We start from the raw sequence: 22,374 nt of genomic DNA, 5'->3' as shown, positions 1-22,374 counted from the left end.
AAAATGAAAAATGTAGATACAAAAAACACAAATCTTTCCTTCTGGGGGTCCCTGGAACATATTATTTTCACATGGGGGTCCGTAGCCAAATACATATCAGTCCTTGACATGAAAATGTTTTCGAACCACTGACTTACACACTGCAAGCGGATGGCTGATGCTGAGCCAGTAGTGTAATGGAATTTGGTTCCATTTATACACTCTCACCGTTACATTTACACAGAGGATTTTACAGTGTAGATTGGGGTCCTGGATATAAAATGGTATGAAATGCGGGTCTGTGGTCTAAAAATTCAAATCAAACTGGGGTCCTTGAAATGAAAAAGGTTGAGAATCACCTCCTTAATATACCCCAAATATCGTAAGGGAAAGGAACGAAGGAACTATTTTTCTTTGTGGAATAAACTTTCAAGATAAGCTTTTGGCATCATTGTCTTGACATCTCTTTGTAATGAAGAGGCCCACGGCACACTATTGCCAACATCTCAGGTAGAGAACGAACCCTTCACTGCTTAAATATCACATGAGCCAAGTCATTCATCTTCATTGTTTCTGCAATGTGAGTAATGTGATGTTTGCCTCCACAGAGGCTGAAATCAATAACTCATCTAAATCCTTTGAACTTCAACTGCTGTTCAGACAACTTGAAGTTTGGTTCTGTGATTGCGATGACAAACAGTTTTAGGAACTTTAAGGACAACCAGATCTCCATATATGGATATATATGAGTGTATTGGTCGGATCAGAGGTTCTGGACAACCAACTCTGACCGACTTCACCCTGGGTACCACACTCCCTTAAAGGAGTAGTTCACCCAAAAAATGACTTATTTTCTATCAATTACACACCCCACGAAGCCTTGAATTCATGGTCATGGATATTTATTTGTTTTTGTCCCATTCCTAAGCCAATAATTTGATGACCGGCGGAGACTCAATGGAGACTCTTTGAGTCTCCTACCGGAGACAACGCCGGCCATAAAATTATTGGCTTAGGAAGACAAAAAAATATCCATGAATTCGAGGCTTCATGCGGTGTAAAATTGATAGAAAATAAGTTATTTAAGTCCTTCACGCTTGAAGTCGATTGGTTAGACAGTTTTCGAGATATGCAAAGGACACTGTCCCCACCGCCATCATTGCTGTGATTGGCTAAAATGCTCAGATACACCGTTTCACTATAGGAACTACGTCATGATATTGTAGCAAAAAGCTATTTCATCTGGTCTTTATTTACATTTTGAATAACAGTGAACTGATGACCGGCCTACACCTTAAAACAGTGATTCTCAACATGGGGTTGAGAGGGGGGTCCTTTGGGGGGTCCTTGAGGATTTACGGGTAACAGATCTAGACTCACACGCACGCGCACACACACACACACACACACACACACACACACACACACACACACACACACACACACACACACACACACACACACACACACACACACACAAACACAAGCAGAAATTTGCGTATTCATAGTAGATGATGAGACACATTCTAATATTGAGCACCTGTCTCTTGATGTGAGGACAGGGGCAGTCTGGGAACCCATCGGGAAAAAAAATACAAAAATCCCCGTATAGAGACCAGATGTCGGCCTGTTTACTCTCCTTCAGCCCTACTCTTCCGGTGGTGCTCCTTTGTTTTCATTCCCAATAACAACAACTCTACACGTTGTAATGGGAGTTGCCGACATATTCAGCTGCGGAGCTCTGAATCTGTCTTGAGAGATTAGGGCAGGGGTGAATGCGGGTGTCTCTTACCTCCAGGGGTGCAGGGTTTGTAAGGGGCTGCAGGGACTGCAGGAGCTGCATGGGCTCAGCAGGGTGGGACTCTGGCAGGTGGGGGACAGACTGTAAGGGAAGACATGTACAGAGAGATCAGTGTGCTGAGTCAGCATAAACAAACGCAAGTCATCTGACCGCCAGTCAGCAACAGCCACGCCGCTGCTCTACTCCTCCTTTCCACTGGCTGACATTCAGATTTGATTTGATGTGATTAGACGTTATTTATGTTTAAAAGAAAAACACATGGCATACATGCTTGACGCTTTTCACAGAAAGAAACGTCAAGGAAATACATTTCACTCTCTTATTACAGGTTATGAACCATGTTTATCTGCATCATCTATGACACCTGTGTTGACAGTGACAGCCGTCAGTGGATTCTGAGCCAAGTGGAGGTTAGGTCGTACAGCAGGCAGACAGGAATTGTTACACAAAGTACTCACACGTTTTACTTAAGTAAAAGTATCAATACTGCAATGTAGAACAGAGTACAGATGTACTCTGTTACAAGTAAAAGTTGTGTACTGAAAATGTATTTGAGTAAAAGTACAAAAGTATTGGCATCAAAATATACTATAACAAAAAGTGTAAAAGTACTCATTGTGCAGAATGTCCCCATTTCACAAGTTCAAAATGTATACAAATCTTTTGAAAATAGCAGATCTATGCGTCGCGATGTGACGCATTGTGAGCTTGTAGATCGGCTATTCGGCTTACTCTGCCTTTAATTGAAAAGGTTACACAGTATTGAACTCCCAGAGATTTGCTCCAGTGTGCATTATCATAACATCACAAATACGCCTGCTCAGCCACTCCTGTTGCGTAAAACAAGATGCTGACCCGGCGCTTATGATATTTCCTATTGATTTCCCGACATACCAGGGGCAATTCTAGACCTTTAGGGGGGCTCAGCCCCTAAGGCACTGCATAACATTTTATATACAACATTACTTATTACAACATGTCTTATTACAACAAAGTGAGGCCAATTAAGTTAATATAGCAGCAAAATCATTTAACCCACTGTACATAAGCTATTTGAATATAGGCAATCTGCAAGTTCGCGTCATGAGCTTGCAGATTGGCTATTTTTTTTAAAGATTGGAAAAAAATTTAAATGTTTGAATATCTTTAAAACATTTCTAACACACAGAACTTGTAGGGAGGGTCCCTGATGGGGGTCCGTGGCCAAATGTGGGGGTCCTTGACATGAAAAAGTTTGAAAATGACAACTGCTGCACAAATAGAACAGAGATAATAATTCTCCAACAGTGTTTCTATTGTCTCTGTGTGCTGCAGTCAGAGGATTCTTGCTGCAGACACACAGTCAGCGGCTGTAGCGAAGCACTAATGAAGCTGTTGTCATAGTAATACAGTACAGCCAGGGGAGATGCAGCCCCTGCATGCAGGACTGTGATGATCCCGTCACGTGTAGCTAACTCACAGCCTGGTCGCCAGAGAAAACCTTGTCACTGTACACTGCACAGAAGTGTGTACAGTGACAGCATTTTGAATACCCAAAACGTTGCATGTGAACGGGACTATAGATGCGGACCATGTTGAGTCAATCCTCTAATTCAGGCGTGGGCAACTTTGATGATGGAGAGGGCCACTATATTTCCACACTCACTCCAGAGGGCCACATTGCATATACTGTCTGTAAATAAAATGTAATACTAGTCATTAAGCTATACTAACATAGACTGAAGTAATTAAAGTGGGTCATGTTTGCAAGTTTGGAATTGGAACAGCTGAAATCAATAATATATCAGTATTCCGATATTAACCTGCGTGCCGCATTAAGTGAAGGTGGGGGCCGCATGTGGCCCCAGGGCCGCCAGTTGCCCATGTATCCTCTAATTTTAAGTAGCCTACTGACGACCTAACCCTGATCCTAACCTCTCAAAAAACTATACCTAAACCTGCCTAAACCCTTTTCAAAATGTACATTCTCTCTTTACTTTAATGTCATTATAGACGGGAAAATAGAAAGAATTTGTTTTTAAACATTTTGAAAGTCTTTTGAAAATAGCCTATCTACAAGTAGCGCGTATAGTGAGTGATTACACACTCTGGCACAGAACAGTAACCTAATGAAGATAATAACCCTTTTATTGTGAGGGCATACAGTACAACAGCAACTGCAGAGCCATTTCAACAACACATCTTTCTTCCTCACGGTGTGATATGTAATCATTATGAATAACGGCTTATTATCCATCTTCCTGTTCTGTGTGATTGTGTGTGAAGACTTATTGACTCTCTCTCACTTCAACAAGCTTGGGTTCATTACCTGATATCTCCTTTCTCTCTTCTGAATTTAACTGGCTGTACGTTCAATGTTTTGCTGTAATATTAAACTTTAATCTCTCTCTCTCTCTCTCTCTCTCTCTCTCTCTCTCTCTCTCTCTCTCTCTCAAAACATTAGAGAGGACATCCTGTGATAAGAATGTCACAGGTTTGATCCCACCACCAGCAATCAATATCTTTCTCTCTCCAAAACAACCTGCTTCAGGCAGACACTGAATCCCACACCCGCCTCGTGGGATTAAAAGAGCACAAGCTGAAAGACTCCATATGAAAATGAAATGACTCACCACCATGATCAGCCAAAGCTCCGTGTGGGATGGAGAGGATTGGATCACAGCACTGGGCTGTGAAGAGGGGTCTCCTACACAATCAAATCCTGAGTGTATATACATTTAACTCAAGAGTCTACACATGGGACAAATGCAATGTGGTCCACATTGCATTTGTAAAGAGACACATTGCATTAGAAGACATGCAGTCAGAGAGTCTACAAATGCATTTGTAGACTCTCCTGAGTTAAATGTACACTCAAAATTTTACAGTGCACCCCACCCCCAAGGCTACATTCACTCTGAGAGGAGAGTGGGTGGATTCTGAACTGTAAACCCCTTTAATTCAGCTGCTATAGGAAGGGTGGAACAACAACAACAAGATAAACAAATAATTCTCGAAGCTGTGCAGTAGACCTGACTGTAGTGGACGTGTAGGAGGATGTACATTTTTATTTCTAAATCTGATTAGAGGATGAACCCCCTTGAAATCCATCAACTTGTTTTCAAGGGGTCTATCATGCACAGCAGCACATGAACAATAATGACAATAAAACACAGTACAACACAGAACAATCAACAAGGACATGGTGGGCTCTCCCAATATCCCTGACCACGTTACACCTGTCATCTATAACGGAGTTAAATAGAATAAAAACAAATAAAAGTAAACAAACATAATCTCTACATACTCAACTTATAAATAACATATAGTCAAAAACAAGAACATGATGCGTTTTGTGCAGAGATTCTGGAGTGAGAATTGAGAGTGGTTAGACAAAGAGCAAGGCATTAAACACAGGGTGTATGATTACAGAGAATATACTGTTATAAAAGGAAAGGACTGTCTCAGTCTATTAACCATTATAGGCCCCCATTATAGCCCCCCTCCTTTGTCCCTATATACCAAATATCTTCTCTGAAAAGTTTAAATAACCTACTTGGTTGCCTATTTTCACCAAATGTTTTTTTTCGCCCTTTGTGACATGGCCAGAGTAGGCTATCATGCTATCATTCATGATTGAATGGAGTGATATTATTTGCAGAATTTGTCTTTGCCTATATAGAGGTAATGTAATGACACATTCAATAATGTCAAGTAAATCAGCTTAAAAAAATGATCAACTCAGCTCTGTAATCTTTCCGCCCCAATTCATAGGACTACTGAGAATGTGTTTAATGCATAGGCTGAATTTGACCATTTCTGTGGGAATTTACAAATGTAAAAAAGGCGATATTTCAACACCAGCTTCAGTAAAATTGTTTTCATACAGTATGTTCAGTTAGCACGCAGAATAAAAGCCATAGGTCATTGCCACCTGTAACTCCATTTAGCCACAAAGAACACAGTCCAACATTCTGTCACCTCACACTGAATCAAAGACACCTGCCATTACAGTACAGTAAAATCGTAAGTGTAATGTATCCCTTTATAAGGGTTGGAACTTAATAGAATACCGTACAGGTCCATTTGGTTCCATACACTCTCAGAGTTAAATTAACATTGAGGGATTATTATTAAGCATCAGGCAAAATGTTCAATGTCAGCTCAGAGACAGAGAACAACTTGATGACGCAGATTGTGTCTATCGTCAGGATCTATAGTGCATCAGATTCTCATTGTCAAATAATAAATCTTCTTTATATTGTTGAAATAAACTGGATTTTAAGAACTCACGAACATCATGGTAGCCTATACTGTCATAACTTATCCACTTGAACCCCAGCATCGGTATTGTGCAATAAAGCTTTCCCCACAATAACAGAAAACAGAAACGACAGCCCTAGGGGACTCCGGAGGTTACCCATATGGGGTTTAAGTGGGTATCTAACTTATCTGCCCTATACGCGCCAGGGGGCGTAAGACCCAATGACAGTCAGTCAGTCAGTCAGTCATAGTTCAGTGTTCACACAGTTACACATTCATACAGAATAATAATCAAAGCAAAACTTACTCCAGAGTGAGAGAGGGGATTTTCAGTTTATCTCGCCTCGACTTCATTCTGTCGCCACTTTGGACTGTGTGTGTAAAAGAAGTGCCGCTAGACCTCCGTCACCTTAATGTCCCCGCAGCGCGCACTGCTGGCATCGCCTGTCATCGTGATTCGTGCGACTCAGTGGCAACTATAAATAACTTCCCAACGCGAGGTGTCGCTTACCCTCATCGGCTTCTTCAGCAGTTATAGTTCCTATTAGCAAAAATAAATGAAGGAGAAAGAAGCAGACTAAATAACACCGTGGAGGCGAAAGTGGAAATATGCCGTTTAAAAGTGCACGGCGAACGAGTCGACGTGCGTTCTCGTCGTCCGTCCGTCCGACCCTCCCCAGAGCGCACGACTGACTGACTGACTGACTGAGATGATCTGATGATGATGATGATGGTGCTGGTGGTGGTGGACTGGTGGTCACCTCCAACTCCCACGTGACTGCTGGCTCCTGTGTGTGTGTGTGTGTGTGTGTGTGTGTGTGTGTGTGTGTGTGTGTGTGTGTGTGTGTGTGTGTGTGTGTGTGTGTGTGTGTGTGTGTGTGTGTGTGTGTGTGTGTGTGTGTTGGGGGGGTCGCTTGCCGGAAAGAACTGAATGTATAGCTTAACATTGATAACATAATTATCATAGCCTATTCATTGATCCGTGTGTTGTTTAATGTGTGCGTCATTCCGTCTGGGGTTTCCTAAAGACACGCACATAAAAGACGAACTTGAACTCGACAATTAGTGGCCTATAATATAGATTATAGGAGACGTTATCGACCAACAGGCCTATATGCCTGTTGGCAACTAAAACATACAATAGAATGTAATTAAATAAAATAAGAAATAATTCATACACTGCAAACTGAATGAATTGATGTGTGTAGGTGTGTGTGTGCGCGCGTGCGTGCGTGCGTGTGTGTGTGTGAGTGCGTGCGTGCATGCGTGCGGCGTGTGTGCGGTGCTTGCATGCCTGGGTGTGCGTGTGGTGCATGCCTGCTGCTTGCATGCGTGCGTGCGTGCGTGCGTGTGCGTGTGTGCGTGCGTGTGTGCGTGTGTGTGTGTGCGTGTGTGTGTGTGTGTGTGTGTGTGTGTGTGTGTGTGTGTGTGTGTGTGTGTGTGTGTGTGTGTGTGTTATGACGCTCATGTGTCATGATATCCAACAGCAACAATGACACTATAAGCTCCGTCCTTGTTGCTATGGAGCCCATGTAGTAGCCTCCCTAATTGGTTCTCAACCTGTGGGTCTGGACCACCAGGGGGATCCCCACATGATTTTGGGGGGTTTCCCAGATGACAGTGAAGAGACAATTTAAGGACTTTTCAGACCTTTTTAATACATCAAAAGAAAAAGAATAAAGAAAGAAACGGAAAAAGACCATTACTGCATCAAAAGTAATCAACAAACTATAGGCTACTATAAAAATTGGTCAAACATTGGCCAAATTGTAAAATAATAGGCAATAATAAAGAGGCAATAATTGTGAAAATAGCCTATCTACAAGTTCACTATTCACAATATTTATCTGTAGAATCGAGTCAAACTAAATGTAATGCATCAACTCCTACAATTCCAAGTGCTTGTCAGGGTGCAGGGGGTCCCCAGTTCAAATAGGAATATTTTGGGGGTCACAGCCTGTAAAGGTTGAGAACCACTGGCCTAATAGAGCTTGACTTGACCTTCCTCTGATCAGCGGTAGGCTGCACGCTAAAAAGTAGGCTAATCTAATTCATCTAAAGAGACCAATTTCATTGTCAGAAAATTATTAATGAAAGTCCAATCAACATTATGTAAAAGTCTAATTATGTTAGACACACCATACGTGACCTTCCTGTAGTCTAAAATATATATCAAAAACAAATCTTCATAGCGAACATTTCCAAAAGTGCGCCCTGTGTTGAAACTTGATGTGTTGACATTCTCGGCATATTAACTGATTCACAGGATTTGGTGTGTCCCACCTCTAAATATAATACAATAAATAAATAGCCTATGTAGGCCTACTGTGTGTGTGTGTGTGTGTGTGTGTGTGTGTGTGTGTGTGTGTGTGTGTGTGTGTGTGTGTGTGTGTGTGTGTGTGTGTGTGTGTGTGTGTGTGTGTGTGTGTGTGTCAGGCAGGTCTGGTTGCCTGGTATAAAAAGCGATCCCCAGAGCCTGCTGGTCCTTGAGGTTTCTCTCTCTTAATGGTATCATGTGAAACGGTCCATAAGGACTAGGGCAATGGTGCTCCAACTTTCTCACTTTAAAGGAGTAGTTCAACCTCAAAAATGACTTATTTTCTGTCAATTACACACCACATGAAGCCTTGAATTCATGGATATTTTTTGTTTTTTGTCACATTCCTGAGCCAATAATTTGATGACTGGGCCATCGGTCAATAGGAGACTCAGTAGGAGACTCTTTGAGTCATCAAATTATGAATGTGACAAAAACAAAAACTTCTCCATGAAAGGCTTCACAAGGTGTGATAGAAATTAAGTCATGTTTGGGTATACTCCTTTAAGGACCTCCAGTTTGATATGCATTAGTCCACGGAACCCCATTTGATAAAAAAATAATCTCTGGAACCCCAATCTATACATAAAATCCTCAATTTAAATATTGATTTAAATCTGAGAGCGAATGGACCGTTACGGGTCCATTTGGTTCCAATTGTACACTCTCAGAGTTACAGACCAGAAAGGGTGCATTTGGTTCCTATAACTATCATTCATTTAGCTGGGCTGGGGACCCCCTAGAACCCGCTCAAGGACCCCTGAGGGTCCCTGGGCCACTCTTTGAGAACCGTTGGACTAGGGTTCTTGATAATCCTACTGACACACCGTCCGGTGTATAGACCTTAGACCTATATCCTGGATGGAGGGATACTCATATCCTTTTGTTGATGTTGTTGCTTTTTACCCCTTTTCCTCCCCAATTTAGTCATTATGGTAATTAACTCCTCCCCACACAGACATTTATGTGTTTTGTCATTGCTATTGAATCCTACTGGCTCACGTGCCAGTAAGGAGCCCCCACCGGGAGGACGCAGCGCCTCCGTCTTACTCCTCCCGCCCAAGCAACACCCCCTGCTGACAGGTGCTGCCCCTGTGCCCCAGCCGGTAGGAGTACGTGCAGTGACAAATATTACCCTCCCCAGCCGGGTTATGCTTATATTGTGTTACGACTCAAAGTGTGACTATTACACAGAAAGAAACCTGTGTTAAATATAGTGAAGTTATGGAGGAGGTTCCTATTTGCTTTTTTGGTTGCTTTCATAGATTCCACTTTGAACAGCCATTGGAGAGCGGTTCTTCCGTTACCATGGAAATATGAGCTACATGCCTCCCAGCTCAGCTGTGTTGAGTAAACAAGAACAAGTCAAGTCTCGCTCCAAAGCAAATGGCTGCTGAGGTCAAATTCAAAGTAAAATACATACCAATGCACTGGTTCAAACCTACTGTTTCCTGACTGCCACTATCCTGTCAAATGTGTGCCACAAAAGACTACGTCGTTCTCAACACATCTGTGTGTTTAGAAGACACACTTTTGTGTAACACATTTTAGCACCTGTTGTGTCAATATGAATTTCAGTTAACATACGGTCTGCTAAAACATAGCCTAATCCCAAACTGGTGCCCAAACAAGTGCCTTTAAAATACACATCATCAAAGTGGCATTTCACTCAAAATGGTTTATTTAGTCTGCCCATTTTTATTGGGCAAAGTTCCACTGTATTATAAATGTATAATTGGAGAAACATTGGTGTGTGATAGTTGGGAGGGATCATAGATTATATATATCTATGGTTGGGATATGCAAACAAAGTCAAATCCCTCCGGTCACTAATGGTTTACATCCACAAGATGGTGCTATAGAGAGAGATTCATTAAAAACCAAACATGTAACTGCATCCAGCGGAATAGAGACAGACTGAGTTATTCTATTCCACTAGATTTTCAGGCCACTATGCAGCCTTCAAATCCAGTCCTAAATTGCAATGGTCACCCAGTTATGGCCATTTGAAGTGTTAAACACTGCTTTAGCGCCCCATATGTGTGCAATTTAGATTGTTTTGGAGTGGCTATTCACATGGCAGGCCCCTGAACAATGTTTCTGCCAAGTTTGGTGGCCCCCGGGGGTCACACGTGGCCGCCGGGGGTCACACGTGACCCCTGATGTGACTTTTGTCATGGTAGCCCCTTGAGCAGTGTTTTTGTCAAGTTTGGTGTGGATTGAAGCAACAGTGTGCCTGTGGCCCCTGGGGGCACCTAATTTGGCCCCTGGGAGCCACACATGGGCCGTGGTGTGACTATTCTCATGGCACACACCTGAATAGTATTTGTGCCAAGTTCAGAATCAGAATCAACTTTATTGTCACATCACAGGTTTACAGGTGTAAAACAGTGGGTGAAATTAGTTTTTGTGCAAGCGCCATCGTTTTTGTTATTTCTATAAAAAGAGAAAGGGAAGAAGAACAGGGGGGCAGGGGGTTCAAGGGGAAGAGAGAGAGATTAATGAAAAACAGCAATTATCTACATTTACACATAGTATATTTATCCGGTATGGTAAGTACCTGAGGTAAGACGTAAGGTGCGTGAGCATAGCAGCAGATACTGTACGTGATATGGACGTTAGTTAAGGTGCAAGACTTAGTTAAGGGCCCACACGTTACCCATGGTGTAACTATTGTCATGGCAGACCCCTTAACGGTGTTTGTACCAAATCTGGTGCAGATTGGAGCAACGGTGCACCTATGGCACCCTGGGGCTCTATCAGGGGCCCCTGGGGGCCACACATGGCCTCTGGTGTGGCTATTCTAATGGCAGACCCCTGAACAGTATTTGTATCAGGTTTGGTGCAGATTGGAGCAACGGATGTTACCTTTGTGACGTCCACCGTCGGCCAATGGCATACATTTCTGCTTCCCTGGTAGGCAGGTGAGCTGTGCATTAAGGCTATGCTTAATTTAAATGTGGAAAGACTTGGACAAGTATTTAGGCTATCCTGGATGGAGGAAAGCTCATCAATGTTCACGGTTTTTCTTTATTGTTACAGCCTGTATGTAGGCCTATACTGTACATAAGAGTAAAACTTATTTTAGTTCGGCTTTCATCAGACTTTGCAGCAACATATGGAGGAGGAGTGAGGGTAGGTTATAACGTTTCCCTCTGGCCAATTTGTTTTGTTTTTCTCTTGACAAGAGTCTGTGCAGCCACACACTACACTTGTCCTGAGGCAGCATCTGAAACAGTCACGATGCTCCTCCAGTAGCCTACTTGAAAAGAGCCAATAGAGTTTATTCCAAAATTAAAAGTCCCCCCCCCCCCCCACACACACACACACACACAGAAACACACCATCCAAAGCCTGCTGAGTCATGCTACTGTATTATTTACTGTGCTCAGCTGTGGGGGTCTTCCTCCAGTGTGTGGGGGTCTTGTGGTTGACGTGGTAAAGGGTGTGAAAGTTAAGGGAAGACGACAAAGAAACGACCATCACCACTGAAACCAACACTAGCTTCTACATACATACGACTTCAAAGACCCCAACATCCTCTTGTTTGGTTAAAAAAAAAGAAGAAAAACTGATTTGTGGATGTGTGTGTGTGTGTGTGTGTGTGTGTGTGTGTGTGTGTGTGTGTGTGTGTGTGTGTGTGTGTGTGTGTGTGTGTGTGTGTGTGTGTGTGTGTGTGTGTGTGTGTGTGTGTGTGTGTGTGTGTTTTGTTTGTGTTTACAGTAAGTGTGTGTAGTATAAAATGTCATCTTCATCCTGAGCAGCTGTGCAGTTTATGAATTGTTTTGGATACCAGGGTCTTGTACAAAGTAAAAGTGAAAAGTGAAATTCTTGCTTGTGCAGGCTCTTAGCAAAGGAAGAGTAAAAAAGGGAAGAGAATAAAATATAGTGGAAGGAAAGTGCATAAAAATAGCATACCGTAGTATTAGTAAATGGCTGCATTGTGAATTGTAAAACATTCCTCGCCCTCCTTATCACAAGAAATCCAGCTCCACACAGTACTCAATTTAATGAAATTGTTTTTTTGCTGAAAGGTTATTAGTTTCCTGCTGCTTAGTATACTGGAATATACTGATTTGGTACATTTAGATTGTTTTGTTCGGTTGGTAGCATATTTTAGGCTACCTTGTATTATTTAGTTTTACGAGGACAGGTATCAAACCTGGGATCTTCTGTTTCCCAGGCTGCCTCTCTACCCATTCAGCTATGGCCGACCGTTAGTACATTAATACATGAAAAACCAACGTTAGCAATTATGAATACCAGATTAAACGAGTTATGTTTATGTGCAAGCTTACGCCGCAGACTCGCCAGGCTCTATATGTCAACCCCAACCACCACTCCTTACCTTCTACTGTAAATCTATAACTCATAACCAGGGTTTGTGTGGATTTAGTTGGTTTCTTGTAAAGCATCCTCAGTTTCTGAAATTAATTACACAAATAATAAAGTTGACTCGACTTCCCTGGCAAATCATGAGAGAAACTTTGTCCAGTAGGTTTACATGGAAGTTCTGTTTGGAAGGAAACACACAGCAAAATCCTGACTTCTACAGTCAGAGTTAAATTAACACTCAGGATTTCACTGTGCAGTTTATCACCTGATCTCATCTCTATCTACACCACATGTCCTTGAGGAGCTTTGAAGTTCTGCCTCACAGGAGGAGCTTGCTGTATAGACGCTACTGAAACCAGGCACAACATGAGTTCCTGTGTAGAGTTTCCTCCTGTCAGAAATATTAACTTGTGTGGCAAAAATCACACTCAGATATTCACCAAACCCAGGCAGTGAAGAACGACCAGCGGAGACAAGGACAGAGAAGATGGCTGTTCCTCTGAGCCTGAAACAACACCAGTCTTCATCTGTCATTGTCAACTACTTCATCTTCAACACTTCATCGCTTTGGAAAGTTTTGCTCATCGCAGCTCTGATTCTACGCGCAGGTGAGATGTCTGCATGCCTAGCCATGTGGAACTACCACGCCGGTAGTTATCTTAACACAAATAAGAGCAGTTGCTTAGAAAAGTTGGTTCAGTGTGTAGTAGGTAGGCTACAAGTTAAGCTCTTTTTCTGAACCAGAGTGAAGTAATAGAATTAAACACCAAATTCAATAATGATACAGGAATTGTTCTTGGTCAAAATAGAGACTTACTTACTAAACACATAGTGATCTACAAGGACAACTACATTGTACTTAATCACACATGGTTCTCTACAAAGACAAGGACCTGTATACAATTTACAGTACAGGCAGCTTTTAGACGCTCTTATCCAGAGCAAAATAATAAATAATAAAAGTGAAGAAAATATGTAATATCTCACCATGTTCACTATCTTTATAGCTATAAGTCAGTGTCCTGATTTCTTCTTGAAACATACTACTATAACAGCTTGCCTTTCAATCCAGAATATTTTACATTCCTGTTTATCACAGATCCTGTTTATGTGTGTGTGTGTGTGTGTGTGTGTGTGTGTGTGTGTGTGTGTGTGTGTGTGTGTGTGTGTGTGTGTGTGTGTGTGTGTGTGTGTTTTTGAATTTCTCTCTTTTCACTTTCTACATATTTTTCTGATTTGTTATTATTTAGCACTGTGTTGTCTGTGTCTACATACAGGCTGCAGCGGGACCGAAAGCTTAAATGGAACACAGGGCAAAAACATCACCCTTCGGTTCCCTTTGAGCAATAGAACAATATCTATAAGTTCTGTTGCACTGTATAATGAACCATTAGACAACAAAAAGATCCATGAATGTCCGTTCCAAGATCAGTGCTCAACAGACCATGCCTGTGTCTTCAACAACTCATCTATGACTGCCTTTTTCTGCATCACAAACCTGACATTCAACCATACTGGGACATATTGGGTTACTTTTTATAAAGCAAACTTGAACTTGCTGGAGAGCATGAAAATATCCTTGACCATTCAAAGCGACAACCAAAGCCAAGGTACAGTATGAGGTTTAGGATCGGCATCAGTGTGCTCATTATATTAGACAAATGAGCACCTTCAATTCTAGAGAAATGTAAATCAATTTTGTTATTTACAGTGTTTCAGGTTGATTGGAGTTAGATACATTGAGTGTGCTTTAATGTATATGATCTAACAACTTCCTGTGTGCGCGTGCGTGCGTGCGTGTGTGTATTTATTTAAAGTTAAATTAAGCCCATTCACATTATTCCTCTACTCCAGAAACCCCATACAGACACAGTGACTTTACTCTGACTGTAGACACTGTAGGTATTTATATACAGTATAGTTGTGTCACACTTTATTATCATAATCACACCAACAACTACAGCAGCTTCTGAATGTCTTCCTGTACAGGACCAACACATGCAACTACTCTGACTATGTTTACCACACCACCTGCAAAAGAGACAGATCCTCCCATGATGATGGTCATGATCCTCATGGGGACGCTAGCTGTAGCCATGTTAGCTGGTCTGCTCTCCTGGCTCACCTGGAGCCACTGTACAGACACAGGTAGGGACATGTTTACATGTACAGTACAGCAGTGGTTCTCAAAAATGTTCATGTCAAGGAGCCCCAAACTGATGTGTGTTTGGCCGCGGACCTCCACCTGAAAATGTTTTGTGCCAGGGACCTCCAGAAGCAAAGATTGGAGTTAAAAATGTTTGCTTGAAAAAGTATATTCAAAGATTTGCACAAATGTTCACGATTTTCCAAAAATAGCAGATCTACAAGCTCATAGTGATGCACTGTGCTGTTTTTGAATAAAATATAAAATATGGTTAAAGTGGTTAAAATTATTGTGGTGCTATATTAGCTGCGGACCCCCTGGAAGGACCCCTGGTGGTCCACGCACCCCACTTTGAGAACCACTGCACTACAGCAGCGATCCTTAACCTGTGGGCCGGTTATTATTACTTAATAATATAGCATCAACATCAGTTTAACCACTTTAACCCTGTTCAATGGCTGTTTGAAAATAGCCGATCTACAAGCTCACAACTGTGAGCTACAACTTGTGAGCTTGTAGATCTACTATTTTCAATATTTTCAATAATTTGTGAATATTTTTGAAATATTTTAACAACATAAATTTTGTATGGAGGTCCCTGGCATTACATATTTTCAGATGGGGGTCTGCGGCTAAATACATACATAAAAAATAACTTCTACTGTAGCCAATTAAAAGGACATAAGTTGGTAGTCAACTAAACCTAAAAACGTTCTTGTTGTTTCCTCATAACTACATTACAGTGCCCCCTAGGTTTTTTAGTATCAAATTCAAAAAAGGAAAGGATCCCACTCACTGGCTGCAACTTCCAAAAATAATCTTTATTTCATAACGTCTCGGTCTTTAGATCTACATCAAGACAAGCATCTTAATGGTATATAAGGACGGAGACGTTGTTATAAAATAAACAGAATTGTTTTGGACGGTGTGCGGGATCTTTCCTATTGTCCTTTTTAGGTGTACAAAAGGCATTTAGTATTTTAGTATCTCCTTGTCAAAAAACAGTCACACCATATTTCCCCTAATAAATACAAAATGTTTACCTTATATATCAATATATATATAATGTATATACATTTTGTTCCCCCATATCTACATTATTGTAGGCCGGTAACTATTTTATAAGTAATCTAAAGAGTTACCCTATAGTTACGTTATTTATGTTTTATAATATCACAACTCAGCCAAAAATATGTTTTTTTTGGCAAATCTTCCAATAAATAACTAAATTCAGTATTATACAGCTTGTAGATTTGCCATTTTTGCAATTTGTCATATGACGATATGGCTTACTTAGAAAATGCCCCCCTCTCTGTTTCTTTTCAAAAATCGAACTGTGTTTACGCCTACGCTGCAATGAGAAAAGTATTTGTTATGTGTGGAAAACATGGTGTGGTAAAATGTGTCACATGCAATCCAGGTTGCAGTTTCACTTCCTTTCCATATGAGAGATGAGTCACAGATTGCCATCAGTAGCTGTCCTTTCACTTGGGTGAAAGCCTACATGTGGTCATCAATACTACCAACTAGGGATGGCTGGAAAAAGTGCAGACCTGCAGTGTCGTGTAAATCCTACAAATATTCTCTCACCTAAGTGAATTGCAACGTTTGAACAAAGCCCCTGTGACCTCAGAAACCACACGTTTTTGCATTACCCGTAAACAAATGCCAGTGCTAGACAGTAGACACTGTGTTGTTTGCTCACTGTGCATTCTGGTACAGTATCATTTCATCTTTCTGAACGTCATGACAGAGAGGATATCACAGCTATCACAGCTCACCCCGCTGATGAAGCGAACCTTTTCAGCAACAACATCCCAACCCCCCACTCTTCCTCACTGTCAGATGAGAAGAAGTTCTGTTAACCACTTAAACCCTCTAGTCTTATAGTAAAACGGATCTGAATTGCAACTGTACCTGGACCGTATGCCTTGCAAGATGGTAGATCTGCTATTTTTGGCGAATCTTTCCCCCAGAATAGGGATGCTGGGGTTCAGGTGCTTAATATTATTGATACTGTTAGTATGCTGTGACTACATTTATATTCATCTCTGTTTATAGCTCATACAAAATGCAAAATCCCCGGCAGTCCAAGTGCAAACGGCCAAATAAGAGTAGGCTACTGTAGTATATGAAAATCTCCTTTGGTTCTGGTTCTTTATTCCTATCCCTGAGGCTGCGTTACTACCTGTGTACTCTTTTTATTACTATTATTTACCCTTTCTGTATCTGTTTATGTTTCATTACAACTGCGGTACTGCCATGAGAAACTGAATTTTCCGAGGGGAAATTATGTTCTCTTGGCAACTATGAAACATAACGCCAGACCATAGAATAGCGGTTGAAAGTGACAGGGAAGGAACATGAGATTCATTTCTCGTTTTTGTCTTTTCTTAAGAGAAACAAGTGCAACAACAGCCCGATTCCACAGTGCAGGTGAGACCCCAATTTCAATGTCTTGAAAGAAATTAAAGTAAAAACATACATTTTAACTTATTTATCTTAAGCATCACATTCAACTTGTCCACAGGAAATAACAGAGGTTTCCAACCAGGCGCCTCCTCTGATCTACAGCCTTCTGGACTTTCCCAAAAGAGCCCCGAGTGGAGTGGAGGCTGGTCAGATGGAGGTCTGGTCCACAGATACTGACTACGCAGCCATCACATATCCAGCAAAAATCTGTCACGTGTGAAGTAACAGTAACAGTGAATGTAAACAAAATGGTTCTCAATCTTGGGGCCGGGACCCTCCAAGGTTTGGCAAGCTTTCTGATTTGTAGTGTGTCTGTGATTGTGAATACCCATAGTGTGTTTTGTCATTGTGAGATACTGGGTATACTGTGTATACACAACCTCTGGGCCTCTTAAAATACTTAACTGTTAGCATAATAACAAAATAGTATTCATCATTTAGAGGCATTATATCTTACATTTACTGTAGGCATGTGACCGGTAGTTATGAAGTGACTATGCTGTGTTCTGGGTGTTGTGAGCTTGTTGCCTATTTTTATGTATGTTTTGTAATAATAATCAAAATATTCAAAGTAACTTGTGAATAAAGTTAAAAAATAATTCTAGTGGAGTAAAAAGTACAATATTTGCCTTTGATGATGTAGTGGAGTAGAAGTATAAATTATTGACAAATGGAAATACTCAAGCAAAGTACTTGAGTATATATTCTTATTATTTTCCACAACTGGTATTTTCTACCATTAACTGCTCTTTCAGACATTAATTTGACTATACAGACTTAAGAATGTAGTTGCCACCAGACTTTTCCCACATTCTTCCACTGGAGGTGGAGGAACATAATAGTCCAATATGCAAATGAACCACTTGCTGAAACCTGAAACCACTTTGCTTCGAATGGAGTGGTGGGCGGGGCACGAGGCCTGTGATATTTGCATATGTGAATATCCAGAATTTGGGGGTGGAAGAGTAGACATGCTTCCAGAACCTTTTTCAATCTATTTTTCTTCTTTTTACGTCCGAAACCATACTAGACACATTACAGTGGTGTAACTGATATGTTTTTTTTTTAAAGAAAAGAAAAAGTACAAGCTATATTCTGATAGTAGACATTGATAGAATGTTTGTTCAGTAACACAGGTCCCCCCGTCTCTCCAGCTCTTTAGGATACCATTTTTTTCCAATCAGGAGAGAGCCCCTCAAAGATAGTTTATCAGCTTCGATTTTATAGTGTTCCAGTTCCAATTTTGTCTTTTTGTTTAATCATTTCCAAATCCACTTGTGTATCTAATATTCTGATGAGTTCTCTCTCCATGGAGAGAGAACTTACTTAAGAGCTGGAGAGACTGCGGGACCCCTGTTACTGAACAATCACTGTATAGGCTACTAGCAAGTATTGCTAAGAGAATATAGAACTATTTCATACTTATTTATGAATAAATGTCACTTACACCTCATAGCAGAGTATTTATACTTTAGTTTAAAACATGTCTGGAGGAAGACTTTTTAGAGCCTTTAAGGCACTGAATGGTTTGGCTTCTCCCTACTTCACAGTGTCTTTCACTCTATGTTCTCTCACATAATACCAGTTAAACCCTATATACTTAGTTGGCGGGGTCCCCCAGGGCTCTATATTAGGTCCACTCCTTTTTTTTTGCCTCAACACCAAATCTCTTTGTCGAAAATAGCCAATCTACAAGCTCACAACGCATCACGTTAATGTTGTTGGCCCTATTGGCTACTGGTTTTCAAAGTGGGGTCCGGGGACCCCCAGGGGTCCTTGAGGGGGTTCCAGGGGGACCCCAGCTAAATGATTGATAGTTACTGTAAGAACCAAATAGACCCTTACAGGCCTGTAACTCCGAGAGTTTACAAAATGGACCCATTTGGTTCCATTGTATACTGTCTGAGTTATGGGGATCCATGATCCTAATGCATACCAAACTGGGGTCCTTGAAATAAAAAAAAAGTTTGAGGAAAAACTACTATAGGCCGTGGAACGCTACTCCAGCATCAGACTCATTTAAAACACATACAAGATGAAAACATTTCGCTTTATATTAACATTTATACATTTATGTTTTTATTTATTGTGTTTGTTTCTTATCTGTTTTAACCTCTAAAGCACTTTGAGTTGCATTTTGTATTCAACGTGTTTTGTAAATTAATGTTCTTACAGGCATCCATGTTCTGAGGCTGGTGCCGGGTGGGGAGTGGAGGATCTGCAGGCTCACGACAAGATGCAGTAATGCCTTGGGGCGGCCATAGCTGAGTGGTTAGTGAGCCCGCCCAGGTTCGATTCCAGGCCAGGCCAGCATATGTGTCGATGAAATGAAATTTGTCCCTGAGCAAGACTCTTAACCGCTAATTGCTCACAGGTTCTCATTGGAAACAAGACCGCAAGGACTTTCATGAACGACCTGTTAAAAGGAATTATCCTTATCCTTGTCGTGGGCCTGTGGATCGGCTGTTTTCAGTTAGATTGTTCAGTGTTGAGTATCAACGGGTTGGTTTTATTAATTCATTTCTGTTATTACTGTGTTTTAAAAAAAAAGGTTTCTTTGAACATGCAGTGGAGATGTATGGGTTGTGTATACATTTTTTTGAAAAATGTTGATAATTAATTATCAGTGAATACTGAATAGAGTTGGCAAAAGGGGGTATAGGAGTTTATAAGTTTACACTTAATTCTACTCCTTTTTGAACATTGTTGTTGCTATGCTTGTTTTTTTCTGTTTTGTATTTTATTTGTTCTTAATTAATGTTCGAAATAAACTAATCCATTCATTCATTCATTGATGTTAAAGTTCACCTCATGTAACAACAATCATAAATCAACAATGTCAAGCAGACCATCTCACGTTGAATTCCTAAAGATGGCTGTCAATTCTGCAAAATTGAATAGATTTAAAAAATGAATCCTCCTCACACGGACATCGTCATGTCTTTTTTGAGAGTGTGTGTAACACTCTCTAAGAAACAGCCTGACTGGAATGTGGTGGAATGTGGTCGTGCACTTCTGTTCATATATATACTGTGGGGGCGTGGCTGTGGAAAGGGGGGTGTTTGGTATAAAAAGGTTTTGCATCATGATTGGTTGCCATGTCTGCTTTTTTTCTTTTAAGGTGCTTGTAAAGACTGGTGTTTGCGGTTTGTCTCTGTTTCTAAAACGTTGTTGATATTTGGTATGAGTTATTGGTTGATATATTGATATATTTCACACACACTCTCACAGTGGATAAGTTATCCAATTAATTCTGGTTGATAAATCATAATCAAGCTTTAAAGGGATTAAAATGAAAAAAATCACCATATGTGCAGATTATGTGCACCATAACATTTGAGTTTTGTTTGTCCAATGTCTGTCCAGTGCAGTACCCTAACATATGACCGATTGGTATTTGGATATGGAGCTACAGGGATCCCTGATGTCATCAAAAACTGCTGCTGTCGTGTTGATGACATACATGGGCATAAATGGAGACAGACGGAAGTATAATAAGTAATAGTAGTAGAATTAATATAGTAGTAGTAATAGCAGAAATAAACTGCCCACAAGAAGTTCAGAAACGTAACTTTGGTTCGGTCAATAATACCAATTGGTATCGTGTTTTATATCATTTTTATCGTTGATTAGTCAGCTTTACAACGAGGTACAGCTTGTACGGATCGGGCATTCGTGGAATGAACAACACAGCTAAACTTGTGGGTAGTGCCTCCAAAATATTTGCCAAGATCCCCTAATATGCTTCTGTTGGTAATTGCTCTCGTCACACATGTGAAAACCAGTCACATGTGTGTGACTGGCACCTGAGCATGGGTTCTGCAACTTTGTTGAGTTTGTGTATGCTCCAAGCAGTAACACTGCCCCCTGGAAAGATGCCACGTTTGTCCCTTCAGGATAAGGCCCGTGCAATAGGGCAAGTGGAAGCTGGTGTTCCGTTATGCAGAGTGGCAGCATTATTTGGTGTCAGCCCTGGTACCATTTCCAAACGTAGGACCAGGTTCTGTGAGACTGGTGAAGTCAAAGGAAGACAACAACCTAAGAAGACCGGTTCCTCACCCTTGCTTCACTGAGGAACCATAGGTTTTCTTCCAGAGATATACAGGCAAGATTTGCACTACGGTACCAAAGAAAGATGTCAAAGTTGCAGGACCCATGCTCACACACCTCTCAGCAGGTGTCAAAACAAGAGCAATTACCAACAGAAGCATATTGGGGGATTTGGGCAAATGTTTTAGAGGCCTACCCACACATTTAGCTGTGTTACTCATTCCACGATTGCACGATCCTTACAAGTTATACCTCGTTGTAAAGATGACTAATCAACGATAAAAATGGAATAAACACACAATACACCCAATTGGTATTATTGAAGGGTAGAAATAATCGACCGAAGTTAAGTTTCCATTTTTTTTGTGGGCAGTTTATTTGTAGCTGTAGCAGTAATAGTAAATAAATAGTAGTAGCAATACTTCCAATTGAAAATGTCATGCTTTTGTTTCAGCCTTTTTGATTGATTGATTGAATACTTTATTAGTAAAAAATGTAAACAGCACGGAAGTACAGTAAAACGCTTGGGCTGAAAGGATAACACAAAAAAAGTGCTGGGGACTTGTTTCCATCGTGGTCCTCCTAACCGCAATAACCACACACAGTAGCAGTGGAGTGCAGGCCTACAGTAGATGTGTAGGGGTAACGGTTACATTTCCACTCTGCGTCAGCGGATTTACAAAGTAGAGCATTGAAAACAGAATAAGGCGCAAAATAGAACGGTTGCACATGTCAGCAAAGGAAACTCCTGAATGCATATGGTTCAATAGTTCATTCAAAGTCCAGGACTGTATTTCGTTAATTCTTAGCGAGAGCTGGAAAAGGATGCAAAAAGCTTTATATATTGTATAAGTATTATGATGCAAAAACTATGTATGTTAACCACATTAACCGTTTAGATCATTATAAACACAAATCGTATATATATATAAAAAATCACACCCTGTGTGAAGAGAGTGGTGCCTTTGATGAGCCCCGTATTGATGTTGTCATCAATGTTTGTTTATTGGACATACATACACCCGGACACAC

General features: G+C 40.9%; 2 protein-coding genes across 2 annotated transcripts in view; one reads left to right on the top strand and one right to left on the bottom strand.

The window, feature by feature from the left end:
- The window catches only part of mast3b (microtubule associated serine/threonine kinase 3b), a 53,946-nt gene extending 47,419 nt beyond the window's left edge, over positions 1 to 6,527 (bottom strand). Inside the window, exons 1-2 of the mRNA XM_084067739.1 lie at positions 6,330 to 6,527; positions 1,772 to 1,861 (exon numbers count right to left, since the gene is read on the bottom strand). Coding sequence (XP_083923865.1) covers positions 1,772 to 1,861; positions 6,330 to 6,376 — 137 coding nt within the window. The 5' untranslated portion in view covers positions 6,377 to 6,527. The remainder of the gene's footprint in view (positions 1 to 1,771; positions 1,862 to 6,329) is intronic.
- A 6,550-nt stretch (positions 6,528 to 13,077) lies between these two features.
- LOC311051960 (uncharacterized protein) lies at positions 13,078 to 19,493 on the top strand. Its single transcript, XM_084066697.1, has 5 exons — positions 13,078 to 13,282; positions 13,952 to 14,284; positions 14,664 to 14,822; positions 17,219 to 17,256; positions 17,351 to 19,493. Exons 1-5 carry the CDS (start codon positions 13,162 to 13,164, stop codon positions 17,510 to 17,512), a joined length of 813 nt encoding a protein of 270 aa, XP_083922823.1. The 5' UTR covers positions 13,078 to 13,161; the 3' UTR covers positions 17,513 to 19,493.
- Positions 19,494 to 22,374: the final 2,881 nt, after the last annotated feature.

This window comes from Gymnoscopelus microlampas, assembly GCF_963454915.1.
Source record: "Gymnoscopelus microlampas genome assembly, chromosome: 9".
In the NCBI taxonomy this organism is placed as follows: domain Eukaryota; kingdom Metazoa; phylum Chordata; class Actinopteri; order Myctophiformes; family Myctophidae; genus Gymnoscopelus; species Gymnoscopelus microlampas.
This window is presented reverse-complemented; position numbering and strand designations above follow the sequence as displayed.